We start from the raw sequence: 26,937 nt of genomic DNA, 5'->3' as shown, positions 1-26,937 counted from the left end.
ATGGCGGTGTTAAAAATATTTTTTACTTAAAAATACATTAAAATAAAAAATTTTATTTTTAATATTAATATATTAAAATGATATAAAAATATATAAAAAAATTATTTATTGAAACACGATCTGAATCGCGTTTCTAATCTCTCCCTTCACTCGAATCAGAGTTTAAAGGAAACTTTCACTAACAAAAAAAAAAAAAAATCACCACTGTTATCATATAAAAAGATTTCAACAAAACTATCTAGGTGGTGGCCCAGTGGTAAGAGATTGAGACCAAGAGGTTTGCTTCCTCTGTGGTCTCAGGTTCGAGCCATGTAGTTGCTCATATGATGGCTACTGGAGGCTTACATGGTCGTTAACTTCAGGGCCCGTGGGATTAGTCGAGGTACGTGCAAGCTGGCCTGAACACCCACGTTAAACTAAAAAAAAAAAAGTCAACAAAAATAAATAAATCAATCAGATGATCAACAGTTATACCACGTTATCATCTACAAACAATTGACTTATCTTTTGTCTTCTTATTTTTTTGGCTTTTTGTGTTCGACACTTTTTTGCTTTTCCGTACGAAAATCTTTTAATCACACTAGACCCAAAGGTCGTTAGTTTCCTCAAAATTTATTGTAATCAATTGACCTATGTACTCATTTCAATCATTTCAAAACATTCTCAATCAAGTCTTTTTATTAATATTTATTCGAATTAATGCATAACATAGAGACAGTGATTTCTTAAGGTGTCATCTATAGCTTTCCACTTTATTCCCCCCATCAAGACCAAACGTGCTTTCTTCCATGTTAAGCTTCCAATATTCACAATCTCTCCACTACTCTTCACTCTTCATAGCAAGACCACATCACTAATTCAATACACAGTGCTTTGTGTATTGAATCCATTGGTTTTCGTTGCAATGGCGAGTCCGAGAGAACACATAGAGCACATTAGAAAAACAACATTCTCAATAGGAGGAGAAAAGAACCCTTTGGCTCCTATGCTTGATCAGGCTGTCAAGTATCTCTCTGCCGAGCTCTACACTAAAGATGTCCACTTTCTCATGGAGCTCATTCAGGTTTTTCTTTCTTTCCTTCACTTCTTTATTGTGTTGGTTTTACTTAATTACCTGTTGGTGCAGTAAAGAGCATATTGATGTGTTGAGTTGGTGGTCAATGACTTGCTAATAGTTTTGTTCCCATGCTGAGCCTTGAGTCTTGGTGTTTTCTTTAATTCCAAATAATTAAAATACTAGGGAGTTGAAAAGCTAAATTCAAGCACAAGTCAACCAGTTAATTGCTTTAGTTTTCGAGAGTTGAGGTCTTGATGTTAAAAGGAGGGGAGAAAAAATGCAACTATTTCCCTTCTTGTCTGTTGCCGAATCTGAAGACTTCAACAAATCAGCGATGTGGCTAAAAATACAATATTTTTGCTTGTAATAATGTGAAGCACACGAAAGATATCAAGCCGACTTCAACCGCAAGAACTCTAATACAGATTTGTATTATTTATTTATTTTTTCAAGTAGTTTGCATCTCTAACATATTTACAACTCCTCACCGTCCGTAAAGGTATGAATCTTTTTCGTGAGGCCGATCACTCTTTTCAACTCAGGCCTCTTCTTGAACTTATCCTTGTCTTACCATCCTTGTGTTATCGGACCATAAATATTGCTACGTACGAAGATATCGATCCAAGTAGCCGAGTTATGACAGACACACAATTATTAGTAATTAAATCTTGGTTGTGTAATTTACCAAGTGGTGAATTTTCATTCTCAGAATGCGGAGGACAATGATTACTTGGAAGGTGTAGATTACTTGGAAGGTGTAGACCCTTCGCTCGAGTTCGTCATAACATCTCGTGATATAACAGCCACCGGTGCACCAGCCACTTTGCTGATCTTCAATAGCGAGAAGGGTTTTTCTGCTAAAAACATAGAGTCGATTTGCAGTGTCGGGAATTCCACTAAGAAAGGCAACAGGAAACGTGGTTATATTGGGGAGAAAGGTATTTTTCTCACTCACTCATTCCTGACTAAATTTCAACTAGTAGCCTCCCAGGTTTAAATGGAATATTTATCGTATATGTTTATGCTGAATGTGAATAAAATATTGAAATGAGGCCATTCTGTTCAATGTTGACAATTTCAGAAAATCTTTTGCTATTGTCAACGTCGTGGTTGATTCCAAAGACCACAAAGCAGAAGTGATTCTATAGTTCGTTAGTTCTAAATCAGCAGGGCCAATCTTAAGCTCCATTGTTTTTTATGCCAAATCAATGTTAGCATCCTACACGCCCATGTGCGTTTAATTACTTGTCCTTCTTGATAAGTATGGAGAACAAGACTTGTGATTAAGTTATTTATTAAAGTAGATTTCTCTACTTGACTCTGAATTTAGTCCACGATCTTTACGAGCTTTATCCATAGGAAAGGTTTTATACTGTATGTCTAATGTTGTTCTAAAGTACCAAACAATTGGTTGATTTTCAGGAATTGGGTTCAAGAGTGTGTTTCTGATCACTCCCCAGCCTTTCATATTCAGCAACGGCTATCAGATACGCTTCAATGAAAAGCCTTGCCCCCACTGCAATCTTGGATACGTTGTTCCTGAATGGGTTGAGGAGAATCCATCTCTTTCTGACATTAAACAAATATACGGTTCCAATTCAACTCTTCCGACAACAACAATAGTCTTGCCCCTGAAACCTAACAAGGTGAAGCCTGTGAAGCAGCAGCTGTCCAGCATTCATCCTGAAGTGCTTTTATTTCTTTCGAAGATTAAAAGCCTTTCTGTCAGGGAACAGAACGAGGATCCCAGGCTCAATACAGTGAGTGCAATAGCTATTACAAAAAGAACTAATTTCAGGGCTAGGGAGAGCATGGATGCCGAGTCCTACACACTCCATCTGTCTGCGGAGGAAAACAATACTGATGAGCAAGACAGAGAATGCAGCTATTCTGTGTGGAAACAGAAGTTTCCAGTGAAAAAAAAAAACAAAATCGAGAAGAGAATGGGAGTGAAAGATTGGGTAATCACTCTGGCTTTTCCTAATGGAAAGCGTCTCCGTCGAGGAAGGAGCTTGCCTGGAATCTATGCATTTCTTCCTACGGAGATGGTCACAAATTTGCCCTTCATAATTCAAGCAGATTTTATTCTGGCATCATCTAGGGAAACAATACTTTTGGATGACAATTGGAATCAAGGAATTCTTGATTGCGTTCCGCTTGCTTTTATTAATGCATTAGTCTCGTTAGTCAAAATGAGAGAAGATGCACCGGTGTCTAGTCTGCCTCGCTTGTTCCAGTTCTTGCCAATCAAGAGTTCTCACTATCCAACACTTAATGCTGTGAGTGAATCAATCAAAGTAAAGCTGGCTGAAGAAGAAATTGTTCCAAGTGAGCCTTTCACAGACCAGAAGTTCTTCCACAAACCATCAGAAATTGGTCGAATAATGCCTGCATTCTGGAGTGTGTTGAACAAGGCAAGGAAGGAAGGGGTGAGATTTGATAATCCTTCATCCCATGGCTGGCATGTTCTGAGCTCTCACTTTGATAAACCTGAGTATGATCATATACTTGATTTCTTGGGTGTGGGACATGTGAACAATGAATGGTATGCAAGGTGCATTCGGAGTTCTAATCTCTTAATGGGAGTCTCAGAAGATGTTTATCTGCAAATTCTTCTTTTTGTGGCCAATAATTGGCGTACGAAGTTTTGCACCACCACGATGGGCGACATTCCACTCATAAAATATGTAGATCGTGATGGTAGTGTGTCTTTGTGCAGCATCAACGAATCAGCTCAGAAGAACAGTGGGAGGTTGTTGTGTCGATCACATGAAACTCATTATACATCTTGGTTGATTGATTGGAACAAGGAATTTGGATTTGTTGGAAATAGATTTTTCCTGCCGAAAAGTACACAGGAAGCCATCTATTCATTTTCTAAGAAGGAGGCCATCCTGCAATGGCTTCGAGTTGAGGTGAAAGTTTCTGAGATAAAGTTACATGTGTAGGGAATTCCGACCGGTGATGTTCTGATATTTGCCTATAGGAGGTAAAGCACACTGACACAATATTTAACGTGGTTCGGCAAACCGCCTACATCCACGGGAGAAGCCATTTGATTATATAGGGAGAGAACAAGATTTACAACAATAGAGGAGGAGGAATCATCCTCTCTTTAGCAACTCTCAACCTCACTCTATTTCTCTCTTCTCAGTGCTGCAATGGCAACTACTGCTGGCTGCCTTGACAGCCCACTCTCTCCTACATTTCTCACATCTTTGGCTCTTCTTTCCCTCTCTCAACTCTCTCATTTTGCTCTCTAATGTATGCCTCTATTTATAGGCATCCATGGCAGCTCCTCTTGCTCTTTTGTCAACAATGGTGGCCACCAACCCGATCATGTGGATAATTTGAGGTGAAGAGTGGAAATTGATGAAGACCAATCTTGACGAGTCTAAGAACTGGTAGTCTCGCCAGATGTTGAGAAATCATGTATTAAACCAGTATATTCCAGATCACTTGTAAATGAAAGCCGCAACAAAGCTAGCAAATGGTTGTATATACGGAAAGACAGTACGATGGATAGATATGGCCTAAGAAGTTCTGTCTAGGAGGTTGGGTTTTAAGCGGGACCAGTGTGACCCCTCCAATCTTTCCTGGGAACTTGCTTAGTGGAAGGATTATCCATACGGTACTATTTTCGTATATATAGCAGTTTGTAATGAAACGGTTGAAGACTAGCAGGATGACGGCACAAGGGAACAGGTGGGGTGATTGTTGGGTTGTTGCCATTGCATGTGCAGCAAATGGACAACACCAACCATTGACTATTGGCAGCCACCATTGTTGAAGAAGAGGAGGAGTTGGCAGCCACCATTGTTGAATGAGCTGGAGTTTGGCAGCCACCATTGTTGAAGAAGAGGAGGAGTTGGCAGCCACCATTGTTGAATGAGCTGGAGTTTGGCAGCCACCAATGTTGACAACAAAGCAAGAACATCTGCCATGAAATGCCTATAAATAGAGGCATTATGTGAGAGCAAAATGGGTGTGAAAACGTGAGTGTGTGCAAGAGAGTGGAGAGAAAGAGAGCTGCAATGGCAGCAGCCTTGCTGCCATTGCAGCAGCTGCAAGTGCAGCAGTTAAGAGCTGGGAGTTGAGAGAGTGAAGTGATCCTCCTCCTCCATATATATTGTAATCCTTTCTCTATATATCTCAATAATATAGACTCTCCCGTGGATGTAGGCCGATTTGCCGAACCACGTAAAATATTATGTCAGTGTGCTTTACCCTCCTATGAGCAATTATCAGTACACCCCCGGTCGGATTTCCCCAACAATTGGTATCAGAGCACATGGTTTAAAGGGGTGTTTGATTTTTGCTCAAAAATGAAAGTTCTCAAAATGGTGTTTTGACCATACCACTGTGTAGAGGAGGCCGAGACGAAGCCACTGGTGAAAACGGCGTCAAAATCGGACGTCGGACATGGCCGCACTCTCCATCACTCTCCGGCAAGGCGTCTGCCCACGCGCGCAGACGCGCCCCACGCGTCTTCTTCACCCGGATGAGTTGACCCGACCCTGGTGCTTATAGATGTCCAAGAAACTGCATCCTGTATGGTCCTGAATGGGAGTCAATCCTTGCAATTACTCTCCTTCCGTTCATTGATGATAGTGACAAGTTCTACGAGAAGGGTATTCGTGAATATGAAAAGGAGCTGAAGAAGATGGGAGTTGTTGTTGAATTTAAAGCTGGTGTGAAATTTGTAGCTGCGGGTCTTTATTTTCCTCTGAATCCTTGTCACATAACTTCTGAGAATGTGTTCTCTTTGCTGGAGTGCATCCGAATCTTATTGAAAGAGAAGGATTACTCCTTTCCTGACACTTTTCTAAAAAATGTTCGTCGAGAGTGGTTAAAAACCCATGTTGGCTACAGGACTCCAGACAACTGTTGCTTGTTTGATTCCAAATGGGGTTTGTATTTGAAGAGCACTGACGGACCTTTCATTGATGAAGTGTTTTATGGATCTAACATCACATCATATAGGGAAGAGCTGAGCTCTATAGGAGTTACTGTTGAAGTGGAAGAGGCATGCCCATTGCTAGCCAGTAACTTATATCACCATTCTGATTTTTCCACTATTGTTCGAATATTCAAATTTTTGAGCAGAAATGAGTGGATGCCAGAAAGTGATGCAACCAGAAAGATTTGGATTCCTGATGGACACGAGAACGGTAAGTGGGTTAATCCAGAAGAATGTGTCCTGCGCAACAGAGATGGTCTTTTTGGTCAGCAGTTTAATTTTTTGGAGGAATACTATGAGCCGGACTTGCTTTGTTTCTTCTCCACTGCATTTAATGTCACTTCTTATCCTTCTTTTGATTCTCACTGCAAGCTTTGGGAGGTTTGGGAAACTTCAGGATACCAATTATCACATGCTCAGTGTTGTGCATTCTGGGAGTGTGTTATGAGTCAATGGAGCTCAGAGGTTGAGACAACTCTTGCTGATGGCTTAATGAAACTGCCTGTTCATTCTGGCTTTGGAGAAATTTTGTTGTTAGACAAGAATGATGTTTTTGTAGCTGATGACCTTCTTCTGAAGGAACTTTTTGAAAAGCTTTCTCCTCGCCCAGTACTTGTCTGGTATCCTCAGCCGAGCTTGCCTTCTTTGCCCCGAAGTAAGTTGCTTGAAATATACAGGAAAATCGGAGTTCGCACAATTTCTGAATCTGCACGGAAGGAAGAACTGTCCTTGGCACATGGGGTGAAACTCAAACCGTTGAATCCAAGAGTCCTTTTTATAGGAAAAGAGATGGTTCGCCTCATTCTTGGCTTTTTAGCTGATCCTTCTTTAAAAATGCAAGTGAAAAAGAGGCATGAAGCTGTTCAGTGCCTCCTCAACATCACTGCCCTTGTGACTGCGGAGCCACATACTGTAAGCTATAGTCTATCACTCTCTTCAGGGGAGATTGTGAAAGTAAGAGCAAGTCGAATGATTCGTTGGGATAGAAAGAGTTCAAAGATTTATACACAGAAGCCAGACAAGGCTGGTGGACCCAAAGTTCGCATTGAATATGCCACTTATTTAGCTGAAGCCATAGCTGAGGGCGTGTTGTGGGATAAAGAAGATCATATAAGCGCACTCTCTGAGCTGATCAAGTTGGCTGTCCTGGTCAGTTTCAATGAAGAAGCAGTTCAGTTCTTAATGAAGTCCAAGAATTTGCAGAGTTTTGGGGAGGATGAGGACTTCCTGTCTGCTGCTTTCCCTTAGTAGGTGTCCAAAAAATGTCATGCTACTGTTCCTATGTATACATATGTAGTTTTCCTAAGAACAGCCAGTTGATAAATTGCTGATTCTGGCAAGTCTACAACTGTCGGAGTAAACCTAACTATGTGTTTTCTGTCTTTCTTCGAATCGCAGCTAGCAACTATCTAATGTATACGTTAAATGTATACTTCGGCTATATGCAAGATGATCATTTGTGCTTAGCTTAAATTGAAATTTCCTTTGAGTTTTTCTGTCCCACCCTCTCCCTTCCCCTAATGTGATACAAGGACGTTTGCAGTTGCAGCTGAAACTATATTGCTATGGTCGACTATTGAGTCAAGCAAACCGGCATTAATTTGGTCAGCAAGGGAAAGATGAGAAACACAATCGTTAATGTGGTTGCATATGTGCTAAGCATCGATGCAAGTGTCAAAAATTCAGACTAGAACTGAACTGAACTGTAATAGAATTCTAGTCCACCAGCTACTAATATCTTTTTAACGTTAAGAAAAATTGATCTGACCTGTGGATCAATGATATTCTGTACGGTATGATCTAATTGCATCAGTCGACTTGTTTGGCTGTATATCTTTCTCAGTACTAAAAGTTTCTCTTCCGTATCCTTTATCTTCTTGGTTGAAGACTTGTGTAGTTGAACTACACGAATTGTTTAAAATTGTAATGATAGTTGTTTGTGCTTTAAAGGATTTTTTTTAATTTAAAAATATATTAAAATAATATATTTTTTATTTTAAAAAAATTATTTTTAACATTATCAAAATAATCCAAAAATAATTTTAAATAAAAAAATTGAATTTTAGCAAACCTTAATATAGAATGCACCACAGTTTTTTTAGTGTTAGTTAACAAACAAACAAAAAAATAGTGGCGGAATTGGGAGGATCAATCAATAAATAAATTCCAACATGTAGAACAGAAACAAGATGCACCACGATTATTTTATTTCTGATTATTTTTTAACCAATATCAATTCATATTCATAAAATCATGAATATTAAAGGCGTTCTCGAATAAATTATCTTTATCATAGGATTGCAGTTAGTTAATTTACTTCAAAATAATTATTTTTTGATATTTTCAAATTGTTTTGATGTTAAAAATTAAATATAAAAAATAATAATAAATTAATATTTTAATATATTTTTAAACGAAAAATACTTTGAAAAATAACCGCTACCACAATAACAAACACGTCCATCATTTCTTGACGTGTATTTATCTATAATACACATATGGTACGGTCTAATTGTATCTGTCTATTTTTTGTATATTTCTCAATACTAATTATTTCTCTGTATATTCTTTATTTTTTATTTCAAAGACTAAAGAAAAAAAGTGTTTGAGAATATGGTAGTGATTGTTTTTCAAAATATTTTTTGTTAAAAAATATATTAAAATAATATAATTTTTTATTTTTTGAAAATTATTTGTTATATCATCACATTTAAACGATACAAAAACATATAAAATTAATTTTTTTATTTTTCTTTAAATATATTAAACCACTCAGCCAAACACACTCAAGTCTTGTGCGTTCGAATCATGGAGGACCATTCAATTATGATTAAAGACCAGTCTCTCTTTCCGAACAGTGAAAAACGAATATTTGAGTCCTTTTCTTTTCTATGTTTGAAATTTGATAGCCCTTTTCTTTTCTTTTGTCTTTCAACTTTACACTACTTCTCGAGCAAGTTTTTCCCTCTTCCACTACGTCCGAGTTCTTTTCTCGCTAGCAGGTCCACTCTTGAATCAGCCCTTGTCTTTTTTCTTTTTGTACCAATGAGGTAATTCGATGATCACAACATGGGGTGGTTCAGTTCAATTAGCATGAAGAGAAGGGGAAGATTTCCTTCGAGCCTTTTCCTATTCATGCTTAAAGAGAATGAGGAGGGGAAGATTTCCCTCAGCTTGTTAGAACAAGCTAATCAAAAAAATATATAAAATAATTTTAAATATTTTTTTTAAAAAAATATATTAAACACTTAGCCAAACACACTCAAGTCTTGTGCGGTCGAATCATAGAGGACCATTCAATTATTATTAAAGACCAGTCTCTCTTTCCGAACAGTGAAAAACGAATATTTGAGTCCACTTTTCTATGTTTGAAATTTGATAGCCCTTTTCTTTTGTCTAGCTTTGGCTTCCAACTTTACACTACTTCTCGAGCAAGTTTTCCCCTCTTCCACTACGTCCGAGTTCTTTTTACGCTAGCAGGTCCACTCTTGAATCAGCCCTTGTCTTTTTTCTTTTTGTACCAATGAGGTAATTCGATGATCACAACATGGCGTGGTTCAGTTCGATTAGCAACTCTCTTTTCCTTCGAGCCTTTTCCTATTCATGCTTAAAGAGAATGAGGAGGGGAAGATTTCCCTCAGCATAGTTTCTGTATAATTAAGCATGAAGGCCTAAAAAAAAAAACTTACGATAATCCTATCTTGGATTCATGGAAACCTTGGTGGGATCAGTACTCTCTCTCTTTTATAATCCTTAACCATATGCCTTAGGGGTTAAGTATATTATGATAACTTCTCGTGGATGACTTTACTTTTTCATTATGTAAAAGTAAGCGAAGTATTTTTGTTTATATAACTTAAGATAGATTCTGTTTGGTATAGGGGTTTTAATTGTATTTTTAATTTTTTAATTAATTTTTTAATTTTTTTAAATCGTTTTAATACGTTAATATCAAAAATAAATGTTTTTAAAATAATTTTAAACTATCTTTCTCATTTTATGCCAAAAATTTTACAAAATGAATGTTCAGAAAACAGAAAAATACTCTAATTTTATGGAATAATAAACTAAGTAAAAGAAAAACCAAACCTTCCTATTTAAATACAATATTTCTATGCTTGAAAAAACTAGTTTTCTAATTTTCTAAATTTGTACTGATAAGGAAAAACATATTCTTTAGGTTCTTTCGATTATTGTTTAAATATTTCTATGCTCTTTTTTTTTTCAAGTCAATGCCTTTCCTCTTTTTCCTCCGCCACTCCTACCTGTACAAGTTTCCTTCCCTATGAAGGAGTCTTCTTAGTTTCTAGTCTTCACTTCACTACTCACTACTACCGCTACCGCTACCTTCTCCTCTTTTCGAGCTTTCTTTGTTTCCTTCAAAACCTCTGCTTTCTTCTCTCTGTAAGACTGTAACTACTCAACTTCGTGTTTTTCTTTTTTGGTTTCTGGGTGTTTTTTCTTTTCTGTTTGCAAGAGCAACAATGGCAACTCCAAAACAACACATAGAACACATAAGAAAAACTACATTCTCAATAGGAGGAGAAAAGAACCCTTTGGCTCCTATGCTTGATCAGGCTGTCAAGTATCTTTCTGCTGAACTCTACGCTAAAGATGTCCACTTTCTTATGGAACTCATTCAGGTTTGCTTTCTTTTTTATCATTGTGACCAGACAATGCTGTTTAGTATGTTTAATGTTGCATGTTTTACTTTATATGTTTTATTTGCCCTTGATCCATTTTACTCTTTTAATTTTGTAGTCGCTGATTGCTTTGCTAGTGATTAAAATTGGAAGCTGCAAATTTCTGTTGTTTTTTGTTTTACTGAATTGAAAAGCTAAGAGTCAAGTTGAGTCAATGACTGTTGTTTTTTTTTTTTTTTTTGCTGTGGCTTTCGGTGAAAAAATGGGTTCTTGTTGTTTTTCTAGTTGAAATGAAGTCATCAAGCTACCTAATTTTGATCATTCAAGGTCTTCAACAGTTAATAAAAATGAAGAAGGAATGGATTGCTATCATCATAATTTGTTGAATTTGATAAAAACAATTGTGCATTTTTCATGTTAAATTTTGGATATTTTAATTTTTGTAGCAGTTATTTTGATCTGATATAATATGCATAGTTTACTATCCTTTGATTCCAGGGTGAATTTTCCTTTCACAGAATGCTGAAGATAATGAATACTTGGAAAGGGTGGATCCTTCACTTGAGTTTGTCATAACATCTCGAGATATAACAAACACTGGTGCGCCTGCTACTTTGCTCATCTTCAATAATGAGAAGGGTTTTTCTGCCAAAAATATCGAGTCCATTTGCAATGTTGGAAATTCCACTAAGAAAGGGAACCGGAAGCGTGGCTATATTGGGGAGAAAGGTATTTTTCCTTGCTCAATTTCTTGTGCAACAGTGTAATTTATAAGTTGTGCGCACTTCCGAGCTGTCGGCTTATTGCTTGTGTCGTGTTGTTTCTCGGTTGTGTGACTGGCTAGAGTCTTATAGATTCTGCTGGATCAGGGATCCTGATTCTGAACGTGTTTTAGTACATTTTTGTTTTTTAGTCTACATTTGCTTCGACGACAAATGAAAAACTTGCAACCAAGCATATTAGAAACTGGTACACCCCCGTGGTTTTGTATGGAAACTCAACTAATTGAACCTAGTAAACTTGTCTGCTTAAACATTGCATTGCCAAGGCGTTGAGCTAAGCACAACACAAACATGCAAAGCATATGAACAGAAGATCTTTTCAACTTTGGAACACAGGTTACTACTGCATTAACCATACTGGACTAATGGAGAGCTAATGGAATGACCATGAGCTGGCTAATAAATCATGATAGAGTTGGATACGGTTTGCAACCGTATCATTCAGTAACCCATTAGTGAGACACCTCTTATTTATCTTCAATTCTGTTCTAATAAACTTTGTTTCGGTTTGGTATGCAGGAATTGGATTCAAGAGTGTGTTTCTTATTGCTGCTCAGCCTTACATATTCAGCAATGGCTATCAGATACGATTCAATGAAAAGCCCTGTCCACACTGCAATCTTGGATACATAGTTCCTGAATGGGTTGATGATAGCCCATCTCTTTCTGACATAAAACAGATTTATGGTTCCGCTTCTACCCTCCCAACTACTACACTGATTTTGCCTCTGAAGCCTGATAAGGTGAACCCCGTGAAGCAGCAGCTGTCGAGTATTCATCCTGAAATCCTGCTGTTCCTTTCAAAGATAAAACGTCTTTCTGTCAGGGAAGAAAATGAGGATCCCAGGCTCAACACTGTTAGTGCAGTAGCTATTACCAAAGAGACAAATTTCATGCAAAGGAAAAACATTGATGCCGAGTCCTACACCCTCCATCTGTCTGCAGATGAAAACAGTGATGAATTTGAAAAGGAATGCAGCTACTACTTGTGGAAACAGAAATTTCCTGTCAGGCAGGAAAACAGAGTCGACATGAGAATGGAAGTGGAGGATTTGGTGATCACTTTGGCTTTTCCTAATGGAGAGCGCCTCCATAGGGGAATGAAGTACTCCCCTGGAATATATGCATTTCTTCCAACGGAGATGGTGACCGACTTTCCCTTCATAATTCAAGCAGATTTTATTCTAGCATCATCAAGGGAAACAATACGATGGGACAACATATGGAACCAGGGAATTCTTGATTGTGTTCCCTTTGCTTTTATCGAAGCATTTGTCTCATTAGTCAAAACAGTGCATGGTGCACCAGCATCTAGTTTGCCTCGAATGTTCAAGTTCTTGCCGGTCCATAGCCCCCCCTTTGAAAAGTTGAATTCAGTGAGGGAATCAATTAAAGCGAAGCTGGCTGAAAAGGATATCATTCCAAGTGAGTCATACACAGCACAACAGTTCTTTCATAAACCACGTGAAGTTGGCCGATTAATGCCTGCTTTCTGGAATATACTGAAGAAGACAAGGGAGCGAGGAGTGAGCTTGCACAAACTTTCATCCCATGGTTGCTATGTTCTGAATTCTTCATTTGATAAGCCAGAGTATGATGACATACTGGATTTCTTGGGGGTGAGACCGGTAAGCAGTGAGTGGTATGTAAAGTGCATTCAAGGCTCTAATATTGTAATGGGAGTCTCAGAGGAAACGTACCTGGAGCTTCTTCATTTCCTTGCTGTTAATTGGCAGTCCGAGTTTCACAGCACAGGCATGGGGAACATTCCACTAATTAAATATGTGGGTACTGATGGGAGCGTGTCTTTGTGCTCTGTTAATGAATCTGCTCAACTGTATGGTAAAACTCTGTGCCTATCACTTCAATCTTCTCGTGTCTCATGGTTGATTGATTGGAACAGAGAGTTCCGATGCATGGCAAATCATTTTTTTGTGCCAAGAACCACACAAGAAGCTATCTGTTCATCATCTAACAAAGAACTTGTGTTAAAATGGCTTGTAGACCTGGTTAAAATCAAAGCTTTAAGCGTATATCATTACGCAGATCTCTACGGAGATCAAGTCAGTTGCGACCGGAAACTTGTCATTGCCTATGCTCACTTCTTACATCACTCATTCTTAAATGACTATCTATCGGAAAGGGAAGTTGTTTCTTTGTGTGGTAAGATGCCACTTGTTGATAGCTATGGCCATGTGATCAAAGCAAGGAATGCGGTTCTCGTCCCAGCTAATGAAAGCAAATGGGTGCAATTGATTGGTTCTAATCCTTGGAGCGAAGAAAGCTATGTTGAGTTAGGAGAAGACTACTTGCATCCTGCATGTTTTGCTGGCACAAGCACGGTGGGAAACCAACTCATGAATTTCCTTAAAGTTTATGTTAAGGCTTCTGATATTCCTCACATATCTCCCCCCAATGCTGGAATACCTACTGCGTCAACACCACTTACCAAACAAAATGCATTTCTGCTGTTGGATTGGATTCGTGAGCTGAAACGGTGTGGAATTCACATTCCAGCAAGGTTCATGGCTTGCATACAGGAGGGTAGCTGGCTGAAAATTACTATGAATGGCTCTCCTGGTTACAAACCACCATCACAGTCATTCCTACTTGCTTCGAGCAACAGAAGCTCAAAGTGGGGAAACATTTTGCAGAGTGCATCTGTGCTTGTCGATATTCCTTTGATAGATCAGGGTTTTTATGGTCATAAAATTACGGAGTATAGAGAGGAGCTACGGACAGTTGGGGTCATGTTTGAGTATGGAGAGGCATGCAAATTTATTGGGAACCATCTCATGTCTTTGGCAGCTTCATCCGCTTTAACTAAAAGCAATGTTATCTCCATACTGAATTTCATCAGATTTTTGAGGCAGAATTTTCTTTCTCTAGATGAATTCATTGGCAGAATTAAAGAAGAAAGGTGGCTAAGGACTTGTTGGGGTGATAGGTCTCCGGTTGGATCTGTTCTATATGATCAGGAGTGGACAACTGCGAGGCAAATTAGTGACATCCCTTTCATTGATGAAGATTACTATGGCGAGGACATCCTTTTTTTCAAACCAGAACTCCAGTTGCTTGGCGTTGTAGTTGGCTTCAATGAAAGTTATCAATTGGTTGTTGATTGCTTTAAATCGCCTTCATGCTTATCTACTCTGACAAAGGAGGCCTTTCTTCTGGTTTTGGATTGCATGCATCATTCTAATTCTGCTCACAAACTAGTTAATGCAGTGAAAAGTACAAAATGCTTAAAGACAAACTTAGGTTACAAATGTCCTGGCGATTGTTTCTTGTTTAATCCTGAATGGGGTTGTCTTCTAAAGGTCTTTGGTGGTTTCCCATTGGTTGATAGTAATTTCTATGGAAGCAGCATCATCTCTCACAATACGGAGTTGAAGGAGCTGGGAGTAAAGGTAGACTTTGAGGATGCTGTCAGAGTGTTTGTTCACACTTTTATAAAGCAGGCATCTTCGTCTTCCATTACAAAGGACAATGTGTTTTCATTCATATCATGCTACAGAAAACTGAAGGGAACTCCAAACAAATTTCCTTCAGATCTTAAGAAGTGCATCCGCGAGGTGAAATGGCTGCGGACTCGGCTTGGTGATTATAGATCTCCAAGAGAATGTATTCTGTTCGGTCCTGTGTGGGAGTTAATTTATCCAATTACTCGCCTTCCGTTTATCGATGACAGCGACAAATACTATGGGAATGGCATTCATGAGTATCGAAACGAGCTGAAGAGTATGGGGGTCGTTGTTGAATTTAAAACCGGTGTGAAGTTTGTGGCTGCTGGTCTTTGCTTTCCTCAAAATCCACGTTGCATAGCTCCCGGGAATGTGCTTTCATTACTGGAATGCATCCGTGCTTTACTGCAAGAAAACGATTACTCCTTTCCCGATGCTTTTCTGAAAAATATTTCTCGAGGATGGTTAAAGACCCATGCTGGTTTCAGGTCTCCGGGTAACTGCTGTTTGTTCAATTCCCGGTGGAGTTCCCACGTGAGGCCTACTGATGGACCATTCATTGATGAAGATTTTTATGGTTCTGACATCAAATTGTATTCAAAAGAGCTCAGTGCAATAGGAGTTGATGAAGAAAAGGTTTGCTCATTGCTTGCCAGTCATCTTGATTCCCATTCTGAATTCGACACTATAGTTCGAGTATATGATTTTCTGAGAGAAAATAAGTGGAAACCAGATAGTGATGCTACCAGAAAGATTTGGATTCCAGATGGACTTGAGAATGGAATGTGGGTTGACCCAGAAGAATGTGCTCTGCATGACAAAAATGGTCTCTTTGGTCTGCAGCTGAATGTATTGGAGAATCATTATAAGCCAAAATTACTTCATTTCTTCTCCAGTTCATTTAATGTTAAATCCAATCCTTCATTTGATGATTACTGTAAGCTTTGGAAGGTTTGGGAAAGTTTAGGAAGACCATTGACACATGCTGAGTGCTGTGCTTTTTGGGAGTGTGTTATGATGCAAAGGAGCTCAAGGACAGAGAGAACCCTTGCTGATGATTTGGTAAAGCTACCTGTTGTTTTGCGCTCTGGTGAAATTTTGTTGTCCAGCAAGAGTGATGTTTTTATTGCTGATGACCTTCTACTAAAGGACCTATTTGAGAAGTTCTCATCGCGCCCGATATTTGTCTGGTGTCCTCAGCCAAACTTGCCTTCTTTGCCTCGAACTAGGTTGCTTGAAGTCTACAGGAAAATTGGGGTTCGCACTGTATCTGAATCAGTGCTGAAGGAAGAATTGTCATTGGCAGATGGAGTAGAACTTAGTCAGATGGATTCGAGGGATGCTGGGATTGGAAAGGAGCTGATTAGACTGATTCTTGGCTTTCTAGCAGATCCTTCTCTTGATATGGAAGCAACAAAGAGGCATGGAGCTGTCCAGTGCCTCCTGAATCTTAAGGTGCTGGAGACTATGGAGCCAATTACTGTAAGCTATAGTTTATTGCTTTCTGACGGGGAACCTCTGAAGGTGAAAGCAAGCCGTATGATTCGCTGGGATAAAGAGTGTTCAAAGTTTTTCACACAGAAGATGGATAAAGCTGGTGGCCGGAAAAATCTTATTGAATATGCAACCTCTTTTTCTGAAGAAATAGCTCGGGGGGTGTTGTGGGATAAAGAAGATCAAATAAAAGCACTCTCTGAACTGATCAAGTTGGCTTTCCTCCTGAATTTTGATGAACAAGCTGTTCAATTCTTGATGAAATCTAATAATCTTCAAACTTTTCTGGAGGACGAGGAGTTCCTTAATGCTGCCTTCCCTTCTGTTTAGGTACGTGTGAACCCCTTAATAGTTACAAGTTCGCAAGCTTCTGTTTTTGTCCCTTGCTTCTTCCAGCACCATTTATCTGTCTAAGCAGGTATAATTTTGTTAATATGTATGATGGTCTGAACTATTGGACCAAATATGTTAGGGAGTTCAGGGGTTAAGCTGGTTCAGTCAGTCTACTATCTTGTGAACTTGGGTGGGTGTTTTTCAGCTTTGTTTGCTTTGCAGCTGTATGCATGGTCATTTTGAATTATAAAATGGTGTGTTCTTAAATATGTTTGATGGAAGTGTTCTGCCCCTGCCCCTGTGTGCGCAGAACTCATGCATGTCCTTACGCCATTTTGATTTAATTTTTCTACTTGGGATGATTCTTGGTAGATCTCTGTTTGTGCTAAGAAATATTATAAGATTTAGAGGCATATAGGCCCAACACAACTGCATTGCAGGACAAAAGTGGAGCTCGATATTCCTATGCATGATCGTGTTTTATCAGCAGGCATCCGACTGTCATGCATGCAATGAACAAAGCAAATAACAGAAATCATGCAATCAGCATTCTAATTCGAGAACTCCTATCACAGAGCTTTGCATATGGAAAATCGATATAGTACTGCTCACGTGGTTTTATGTGCCGTAATTGCCTCGTAATAGAATTTAGCCAAGTTCATTGTTTGAGTCTTTGAGGTATATAAACTTGCTGTTTGTTTGATATGAGCAAATAGTGAGTCCCAATAATATTGACAGTCCGAGATCTTTGATGAAGATTTAGAGGATTTGTCATAAGCATTTTGGAAGAATACATAATTTCTTCCTTCTGTCTCTTGGATTAGAAATAAAATTGCTTTCCAAACAATGGATAGTGATTAATCACTCCTGATGGTGGCACTGCCTAAATGATTTGGATACTAAATGCTAATGAACCCGGGGGAGTTGGTAGCAATTGAATATTTTGGAGAAAACCATAAAGTATAATCACCATCATCAACTTTTTCTGACATACCCACAGATAAAAGTTTTTTTAGTTAGGTCCACTATCCTTGAAATGAAACCAGTTATTGTAAAGCTATAGTATGCGTCTATCTTCAGGGGAAAAAGTGAATGCAAGTCTGAGCAAAACACAATATATGAGGGATAGACTGAGGCCTCTTACGAAAGTGGCAGGTATGGAGAGCGGAGGAACTGTGTCCTATCGAATTTCAGTCACATTTTGCTGAAGGATAATATCTGGAGTAGTATTATGGACAGCATCAGATAAGGGCACCTTCTGAGCTGATCAAATTGGCTCAGTTGCTGGAATTCATCAAGGGAACGCTCAGGTTTCTGTTGAAGCCTAAGAATCTGAATATTTGTCACTCGGGATGATAGGTTTTGCATAACTCATCCAAATTGCACAGAAGTCCTCCGGAACTTCAATATCTTGTGAATCTTCTATCGAAAGGGCCAAACATCATTTGAAGCTTCAAAAGGTCTTGATGTGTATTCCGCTTCCGTACAACATCACTTTCAATTGAACACCAGCATCAGATTTATCCAAATTTCATCAGATCATTGGAAGATGGGGCAAGGAAAATGGTTGCCTAGAAAACTTTTTCAGAACACAGTAATTCACATCTATATAGCATGATATTCATGGCTGAATTGTTAATATGAAACAGAGCACTTGATAAAAAAAAATTCCCAATTTCCCATCATTGCAAAGAACATGAGTCGTGACTACAAAAGCAGCAAAGGGAAAACCAAAAAAGGTCTAAGGGCTTCCTTCACTCTTTCTAGCAAACTTCTTAATGGATAAGAAGACGAGCTTCGTGATGGTAGCCTGTGCAAGTTGGACAGTAGCATGATTTTAACTTTCAGCAGATTCTTTCCTTTAGGAACGCCCTGAATCTTCTCCCTTTCTTTCCCTTCTTCTTTCCAAAGCTCTCTGAGAGCTGAAGGAGAAAAATGAAGAAAATATAAGCTTTTTTTCAATGAAAGCAGAAGCAATAAAAACTTGATCAGTATGCTCTTTTTTCTAAATTAAGTTTCTGATTTCTTATCAGAGAAAGTTCCGGTACGTAGATGTATCAGTAGTTTATCATTATGGTCATTTTGAGAAAGATATAAAGAGGCTCAAGGATTGCTTATAGAGCTGTTAAGTGTTGAATAAAAGTTTTAAGTAATTAGTTTCTTGCATACGTAAAAACATTTTGATTTATATTTAATTTTATTAATTTAATTAGAGAAGATATGATGAGAAGATTTAAACTATATTAAAGAATCATCTCATCACAAGCCACAAAAATATAGCTTAATTTATAAAAACTTCAAGATAAAAATTTTAAAAAAAAAAAACATTAAGACTATGATATGTTAGATGACTCTGATTACCTCATCACTTGATTCATAGACTCAGTTAGATTTAATAATTTTATTTTTTAAAAATAATTTTTACTTAGTGATAAAATAAAAATAAATATCACACTTTCAAGAATCAATCTTAGTTTGTTTGAGATTGTGATAACCCTATATAAATGGTGGGAAATCATTCATAAAATCTATTTTTCAACTAATTCAATATTAAAAAATAAAATTAAAAAAATATTTTTTTCAAAAAAATTTATTATTAATATTAACTAAAAAACCAAATTGTCTCTAAAATTACGAATAAGTTAAAGCCCTAAAGTTAAGTTATAAGATTGATTTTAAAAAATAAAACCCAATGTTAGTATTGTTTTGCGTTAAAATGTGCATGATCATGTTAATTATGCTACTTCAGGAAAATTTGATTGATTAATATTTAAAATTAAATGAGTATTTAAAAGTGTGATAATGATTATTTTTTAAAGTGTTTTTTATTTAAAAATATATTAAAATAATATTATTTTATATTTTCAAAATTGATTTTAATATCAGTACATCAAATTAAATCAATCCAAAAATAAAAATAAAAATTAAATTTTTTTAAATATATTTTTGAAACCTAAAAAAAACCGAGCGCTCAAAGGAAAAAAAAAATAATGCCTACAAGCTAATTAGTTCCACCAACTTGCTACTCAAAGGTGGAAAGTTGATCAATTGCCCTTTTAGGTTTAGGCAACCAATTCATAGAGAGAGCCCATTGTATTCATGAAAGGATAAACTCAGTCTATATTCAATGCTAGACTCTGGGGCTCTGGGCCCACTTTTACATCATCGATCCTCTTGCGAGGATATGCTCCTGCGATCTTTATCTCTTGGAGAATGATGTCGACTAGAGCTCTTACCATCCAAAAAGCCATCTTTAAGCAGTTCTTCTAGGAGTTTTCACAGTTGTCCTAAGGTAACGTTTGGTATGGTATGTTGAACAATATTAATTGAAAATAATAAATAATTATCATGTTTTGTATTTGGACTACATTGAATTAGACCACATAATTTGATTTATTTTGTATTTAATAGTTATTGGATGGAATAAAAACAACATGCTACAGTGATAATAATACCCATGTCTTATCTAATATATTTGAAGTGTAGATTATAACATATATTTTAACCCCAAAATTTAATTTAATTTTATCTCTTAAACACAATATATACCTATAGCTTTTTGGTTTTATTTCCATTGAAAAAATGATTAATTTTGGATTGTAGTTAATATCTGTTGGACTCTTTAATTAATATTTGGTAAATCATTATTTATTTATCGTAGTGGTAAATCGTTAATTCAAGACTTGGTTTTGTAAAAATAAAATATAAGGTCGTCTGTAATACGTGAAGTATAGGAAATTCTGTTTTTAAAAATACATTTTATACATAAATAATGAGAAGAATTGGACAAGCTTATTATACACAAAAAAATTCTTTTAAACCAATCTTGTATAGGATAAAAATTAATTTTTACGCTCTCTAAATATGGACCGAACCGCTTCATAAAAAAATTATCTTATCAAGTCTTTTTGTGTCGATCGCTCGACACTCACTGAAATATCTAAAATATAATTGTTATATGCATGGACAGGAAAAACTCTGTTGAAGATAGGATGTGGAAGGATATGCTACTGCTTTTACCTCCTTATTTTAGGCCCTCGATGAGGTAAGAAAGCTAATTTGGTATTTGAAGAAAACTAGTCATGCTCCTAAATAACTGGAAAATGTCTGTACAATATTCATAATGTTCACCGCAGGTTAATAATGCTAATTAACACCAATTTTGGAGCATGAAAATAGTAGTATTCAGACATGTGAATTTTGTTGCTGTAGTAATGAACAAGGGTTGAGAGTGGTTTCTCCCCAACGAAACTGATCCTAGTTATTAAACTAGTGGATTCATTGATCTAGTACTCGTAATGATTGATCTGGAGTTTAACTCTAACTCGAGCTAAGTTTTATTTTAAACTATTTTGGATGTTCATCTAACAAAACTTGAGTAACTTGATTTGTTAAACCATGACACAGTTGATTTGGTCAAATTAGAGTATGACCCGATCAAGTAAACTTCAAGAAGTTTTAATTTTTTTTTGTCCAAAATAATGTAATTTTTATTGTTCTTTCAATACAATATCATTTTAAAATTAATTTAGTTTACGTAGCTATTCATTGACTTGGGTGCTCAACTGGACTGAGGAGCATGTATATATATATATATATATTAAAAAAAAAAAAACCTTTAGGCAAAGAATTCTTATGCATGTATGTATGTTCTACTTGCATGATCAGCTTTCGAATACTTCACTTCCCACAAGGAAGAATAGCGTGTGTCTGTGTACCGTGCTTCTTAAGTAAAGCTGACAGAGAAAATATTATAGCATCATAGATTAACTTAGGACATGTTAGCTGACAAAGTACAAGAAAAACATATCCATCCAAGGAATCTTAGATCACTAGAAGTAAAGAACAAAGGTTTAACCTCGAGAAGATTCATGACATGTGGAGGCTATATACGTGCATGCATTGCTAGAATTTAATTACTTTTAGGAACCTGATTCAATAGCTGACTCTTGCTTAATCAAGAAATTAATATAAAGGGATTAAAAGAAACAGATTATTTTAGCCTCAGTTATGCTTGTCCGACTCATGAGTATCAACTTTTGCAAATATAAAGGAAGTATTTAGGAATTTAACTTTTCAAAATTTCGGAAAGAGATTATATATATTGAAGTGAACCCCATGTGCAGATATTCTTGCTATTATATATATATATATATATATATAAGATTCGAAACCATGGCTGGTTCTATGCTTAAAAGGGATTTGCTTTTGCACAAAGTTGATACCACTTGATATATACATTTGCTCACTTTTTTTTCCTCTTTGAAAATTAAATTTACTTTATGCAGATCGAATTAATCGTATTGTTTGCCAATAATCGTTGTAATTTAACGACATGTTTACTTTTTGTCTTTAAGAGGTCTAGGAAATAACAAAAAAAAATAACAATCATATTGTTTTGATCAACTAAATTATTCAGTCACTATTACGTTGTTAAAGAATAATATAAATCATATCTTGAAACCTCACCTAACAGCTTAAGCTATTGGATGAGATGGTTCTTTGACATGGTATCAGAGTCTTGATGACCAAGTAGTCACGAGTTCAAATCTCACCATCCTCATTTATTTGATAAAAATTAATTATAAGGTAATATGGACTTGTGCAAGTTTCAAGCTCAAAGAGTTTTTACTTGAGGGGGTGTGTTAGAGAATAATATAAATTATATCTTGAAACCTCACCTAACAGTTTAAACTATTATGTTGAATTGGTTCTTTGACATACATTTGGTTAATATCTAATAACAAAAAATATAAACATAAAATAAATAAAAACAATTGAAAAAACAAATATATATATATATATTATTTTCATAGAGTAACGATATCTTTGCGGACAAGAAGTTTTACGTGCCGATCTGCTAAACTGTTTTGGCTTGCATAGATCAAGTTTGTATAAGAAGTTTTTCTTTCTTAAATCTGGGTGATAGTGATTGCAATTTGATCCTTCATTTTATTAAATGTTACATTTGTTCCATCCGGTTTGAATGCAGTTGCATTTCAATACAGTACATATCAGTTACTGTAAAGCTGACCTGACTGCCGACTGCTTCAAAATAAAAAATAAATCTATCATCGATATCGAATGCATCAAAAACCAAATTTCTGCATGATACCCTCTTTGGAAGATCCACTGTCTTCTGATATTATTAACAGTTTAAGATTATGCAATCTTATCTTAATATTTTCATTATTTCAAATTTATATCTTGTAAAACTTATGTAATCTGATAATCAAAGACTTGATTTTAATTATAATTATTATAATTTTTTTAACGATTTAATTATTTATGAATTTTATTTTCATAAAACAAAAATACTTATTCATTCTTATAGTTTCTTATGTAAACTATTAACATATTAATTGATATATTTCTCTGTTTTAATTGGCAAATTTATAGAATAAAAGTTGTAAATAGACATGCTTGACTTTTAGAGTAATTAATGTTAAATAACCTATCAAAATTTAAAGGGATTCATTAATTGTAAATGGTGAAGTAAGTGAGTTGATTTGTCTAAAAAATAGAGAAATCAATGTAAAAAAAATAAAGGTATTTGGACTTTTCTATTGTTTATTTCACTTTTATTTTAATTATATTATATTGTTAATTACTACTTAACTGGAATTATTAATGTGTAATTAATTAAAATGTTTTATAGTATGATTTTACAATTTAAGTTTATAATTCAAGTTTATATTTTATTTCATCTCGTGTTAAAAAAAGATTTTTAACAACCTTTTGGATATGGATGCTACTGCTATCTCATATTTGTTACCACATCAAAATGGATAGATAAAACCCGGTGAATTTCCTTTTTTATCGGAACTAGTAAAGGCTCAGATGATTTTCACCGCATTTTGAGTCTGCAAATATAAACCACCGATATTCCTGCAGGTAATTTACCTTCCAAGAAATTGCTACGTAATTTTCTTGAATATATGCAATATATCCATTTCCTTTAATAGACAAACTGAAGACAGGACATACAAAGATAATGAAAAAAACATGGCATGCCTTTGGTTCTTGACATAATATGTTCAAAAGAAATTGTGGCTACTGCGCGCTTTGCTCATCATCTTCTTCATTTGAAGAGATATCAGTTATACTGCTAGAGTTCGAAGATGACGATGAAGAAGATGGAACTGAATAAAAAACAACCTCATCTCTCGCCATAAAATCAAAAAATCTTGGCTGAGTTCGCCTAGCATTGTTATTTGTACAAGTTTCAATTATCCCATTTCTTGTTCCGCCTTTGTTTTTCAGGAATACTCGGCATACGACCCATTTATCCAGTTGATAAGAAGAATTCTGCAGAGAACATCAGAGTTAATGTTATTCAGTAAAAACAACTCTTTTTTACACTTCAACTCTTTTCATCCTTTAACTTTGCAGATTAATGCGTTTTTACTTGTATTTTTAATAACTGTTTTGTAACCAGGATACCATTGACGACTCAATGATAGACAGGTCTTTGGATAATTAAAACACCCCGACTATTATCAAAAAAAAGAAAAATCAGTAAAAACAAAGAAAAGTGATCGACAATATTAACTCAGAAACTATAAAATATGAATTTTTTTTGTTGGCCTGAGCAGCAAAACCTATTAATGCAGACAGTAGCGCTGCATAAAATATGTAACAATTAATAACTTGCCTGGGCTGAATTCTCTGTCTGTGGAAAATTGTCTGTAGTTTCTTCTCCTACATTAACAAGTCGATATTCATGCATGACCCAATCAGTTCTAGACCCATGTGTCGCCTTCCCTCTATAAAAAACAAGAGTCTTCTTCATCCCCACAACATGGTTATTCTTCCAGCTTGAAGAAATAATTTGTTTGTCTAAGCCAGTTGCTTTCCAATAACCTGAAGCACTACTCCTATTGACTCTATTTCCATTTGGATACTTGGTCTCCTTGTTGCTGAAGAAGTATCTTTCTTGCTCCGTATCACCTATAACACAGGCATGATTACTTCTTTTAACTTCCAATGCAGGGAGACGTTTTACAGGCAAAATATTGAAGAATATTATAACATTAGACTAACCTGGCAACTCCCAGGGATCATACTTGCAGACATTGACCTCGTGAATGACTGAAGCAGGCAATGGCCATGAAAGGATTTTGCGTTTAAGGTACTGAAAGACAAGCTCTTCGTCAGTTGGTTGGAAACGAAAACCAGGAGGCAATCTGATCATTCCATCTCTAACAAGGTTGAGCTTTTCCATACTGAATACTCTCTTGAAAGGAAATTGGCCTTTGGCAGCTCAAATAAGGTAATGTGTAAGCGACCAAAGGCAGCTATTTGCAGCGCACAGAGAGAAAGTCGAGTTGGGTGGGTTGTAGGAGCTAAGAGAGGGCTCTTTATAGTAATTGTCGTGTTGATGGCATGTGTAAAGGCAGCAATATTTTTACTGGAGACTCTACAACAAGGAAATATGTTAATTTGACAAAAGTTACTTAGCAATTGATTAAAAAAATGAATTATTTACCACTTCATGATTGACATCTGTTGAAAATATTAGCTATTGCTAATTATACTCTTAATCAGTTTAAAGACTTAACAATTTTACCTTGATTAGTCAAATATTAATCAAGTTTAACTTTAAAATTAAGAATAAATACAGGGTTTTTTCTCTGAAAGAAAAAAAGATTTATAAGACCTTGACAGCTATAGAATGCCCACTCTAAATGTTTGCAAACATAAATTACTTCTTCTATCTCTTTTTTCCTCTGTTAAAAAAATAAATAAATAAATTGGAGGTTCATTCGGTGTTAAGTTACACGATGATTACCTCATTAATTTGATCTGAAAAAACCCAAAGTATTAGAAGTCGTAAATTTAACCACTAAATTGCGTTTACTTCTCGTGCTTTTACTGAAATATGAAGCATCCAACGTGCTTAATTAGGTCACAAATGTTAAAGACGTGCAAGTAAACAAAAACCCTTTTGTCAATGGACATTAATAGGGTTGAATTTAACTGAGGAACAAAGGATATATAGGATGCTATCTGAAAGGTCGGTCCTTTTTCATAATTATATTCGCAAGTTTTTTCAAGTTTGGAATATAGACCCGAACCTCGTAAGAATGAAGTCATATGATGTCATCCTTACTTATTCTATATACGAAAGTGAAAAAATAAATAAATAATTATATTAGTGAAAAAAGAATCTGCATCTTGCTTTGCATATACATCTCTACTTGAAAGTCAACAATTTTCCTAGAAGCTCTCAGCGTTGTGTCGTCCCTGATGTTAACGTTATATATGAAGGCAGCAAGATTTCTTCAAGGATAAAGATTTTAAATTAATTAATCAAGAGAAGATTAAGATCAAATTAACTAGAAGATTTAGTTTTGATTGATATACAAAATGATATTCTTGATCTCATCTTAAATGTTATTTCATGGGAATAATTAGTGAAATCATATAAGCTATTAATTTATATAATTAACAGTCCCTTGATTTCTTACCCTCTTCCCCCCACCCACCCCCAAAAACAAAGTCAGTCTAGGTGATAATTAAGGTCTTATTCTTTGACGGGATGTTTTTTGAACTGAGAAAATTCCATGGACTAAATAATTTCCTTTCCTGCCATTGCACTCTTATAGATGTATACCACGCCAAGGTAGAATGATCATATATACAAGTGACTTGCAAAGTTACAAAATGATTTCTTACCCGTAATTCCTTTTCTTATATTGCTTCCACTTTTCTTCCACCTCCAAGTCCTTTTTTCCTAGCTCTGGACTTTGAATTTAAAGCTTTTTTTTTCAAAAAAAATATGTATAAACAAATTAAAGAACTTCAATAGTGCTAAAGAGCCTCGACTCTTCATCACTTTCCAGAGCGGATAAATTTAGTTTATGCACAAACGTTCCAGCCATCATCAATTCTTTTTATAAACATGTCTACCTTGAGGTGTTTTAAAGAGCCCACATGAGTTTTTTAAGTGTGTAATATATTGCTAAAGTTATAGAGAATTACTTGGTTTTTTTTAGAATGAAACTATAGAAAAGACAAGAATTGAAACAAAGATATAGCGTTCCTCTTCCCAATTTTGCAAGAGAATCAAATGTCTTCGAGTTTTTGAAATATTTTAATGAGATATATTTGAAGGGAAAAAAAACCCCATAAAAAGTCATGCTTTTATAAGATTAAAGCAAAAGCCTTGAAAAGGATAAAAAGTCAAAGAAGGTGACCATTT

The 26,937-nt window shown here is 35.9% G+C and overlaps 4 protein-coding genes across 5 annotated transcripts in view; 3 read left to right on the top strand and 1 right to left on the bottom strand.

The window, feature by feature from the left end:
- The window catches only part of LOC18110465 (uncharacterized), a 38,630-nt gene extending 31,112 nt beyond the window's left edge, over positions 1 to 7,518 (top strand). The window contains exon 4 of the mRNA XM_052447620.1: positions 7,269 to 7,518. The gene's annotated coding sequence lies outside the window, so the exon portion shown is untranslated. The remainder of the gene's footprint in view (positions 1 to 7,268) is intronic.
- LOC18110464 (uncharacterized) overlaps positions 1 to 17,000 on the top strand; it is a 35,844-nt gene extending 18,844 nt beyond the window's left edge. The window contains exons 1-3 of one of the 2 annotated variants that reach the window (XM_052447617.1): positions 10,253 to 10,660; positions 11,179 to 11,389; positions 11,962 to 17,000. In XM_052447617.1, coding sequence (XP_052303577.1) covers positions 10,502 to 10,660; positions 11,179 to 11,389; positions 11,962 to 16,730 — 5,139 coding nt within the window. In that variant the 5' untranslated portion in view covers positions 10,253 to 10,501 and the 3' untranslated portion in view covers positions 16,731 to 17,000. Of the gene's footprint in view, positions 1 to 10,252; positions 10,661 to 11,178; positions 11,390 to 11,961 lie in introns of those variants that run through there. The other variant, XM_052447618.1, reaches the window with a different exon arrangement.
- Positions 751 to 7,265, top strand: LOC18110462 (uncharacterized). The gene is made up of 4 exons (XM_052447558.1): positions 751 to 1,063; positions 1,767 to 1,995; positions 2,480 to 4,002; positions 5,568 to 7,265. Exons 1-4 carry the CDS (start codon positions 905 to 907, stop codon positions 7,263 to 7,265), a joined length of 3,609 nt encoding a protein of 1,202 aa, XP_052303518.1. The 5' UTR covers positions 751 to 904.
- A 6,658-nt stretch (positions 17,001 to 23,658) lies between the features above and the next one.
- On the bottom strand, positions 23,659 to 25,079 carry LOC7454744 (NAC domain-containing protein 83). Its single transcript, XM_024586577.2, has 3 exons — positions 24,777 to 25,079; positions 24,388 to 24,683; positions 23,659 to 24,041 (listed from the first exon to the last, which is right to left on the bottom strand). Exons 1-3 carry the CDS (start codon positions 24,955 to 24,957, stop codon positions 23,787 to 23,789), a joined length of 732 nt encoding a protein of 243 aa, XP_024442345.2. The 5' UTR covers positions 24,958 to 25,079; the 3' UTR covers positions 23,659 to 23,786.
- Positions 25,080 to 26,937: the final 1,858 nt, after the last annotated feature.

This window comes from Populus trichocarpa, chromosome 15 (assembly GCF_000002775.5).
Source record: "Populus trichocarpa isolate Nisqually-1 chromosome 15, P.trichocarpa_v4.1, whole genome shotgun sequence".
Classification (NCBI taxonomy): domain Eukaryota; kingdom Viridiplantae; phylum Streptophyta; class Magnoliopsida; order Malpighiales; family Salicaceae; genus Populus; species Populus trichocarpa.
Note: the sequence above shows the minus strand (reverse complement) of the source record. Positions and strands in the feature narration are given on the sequence as shown.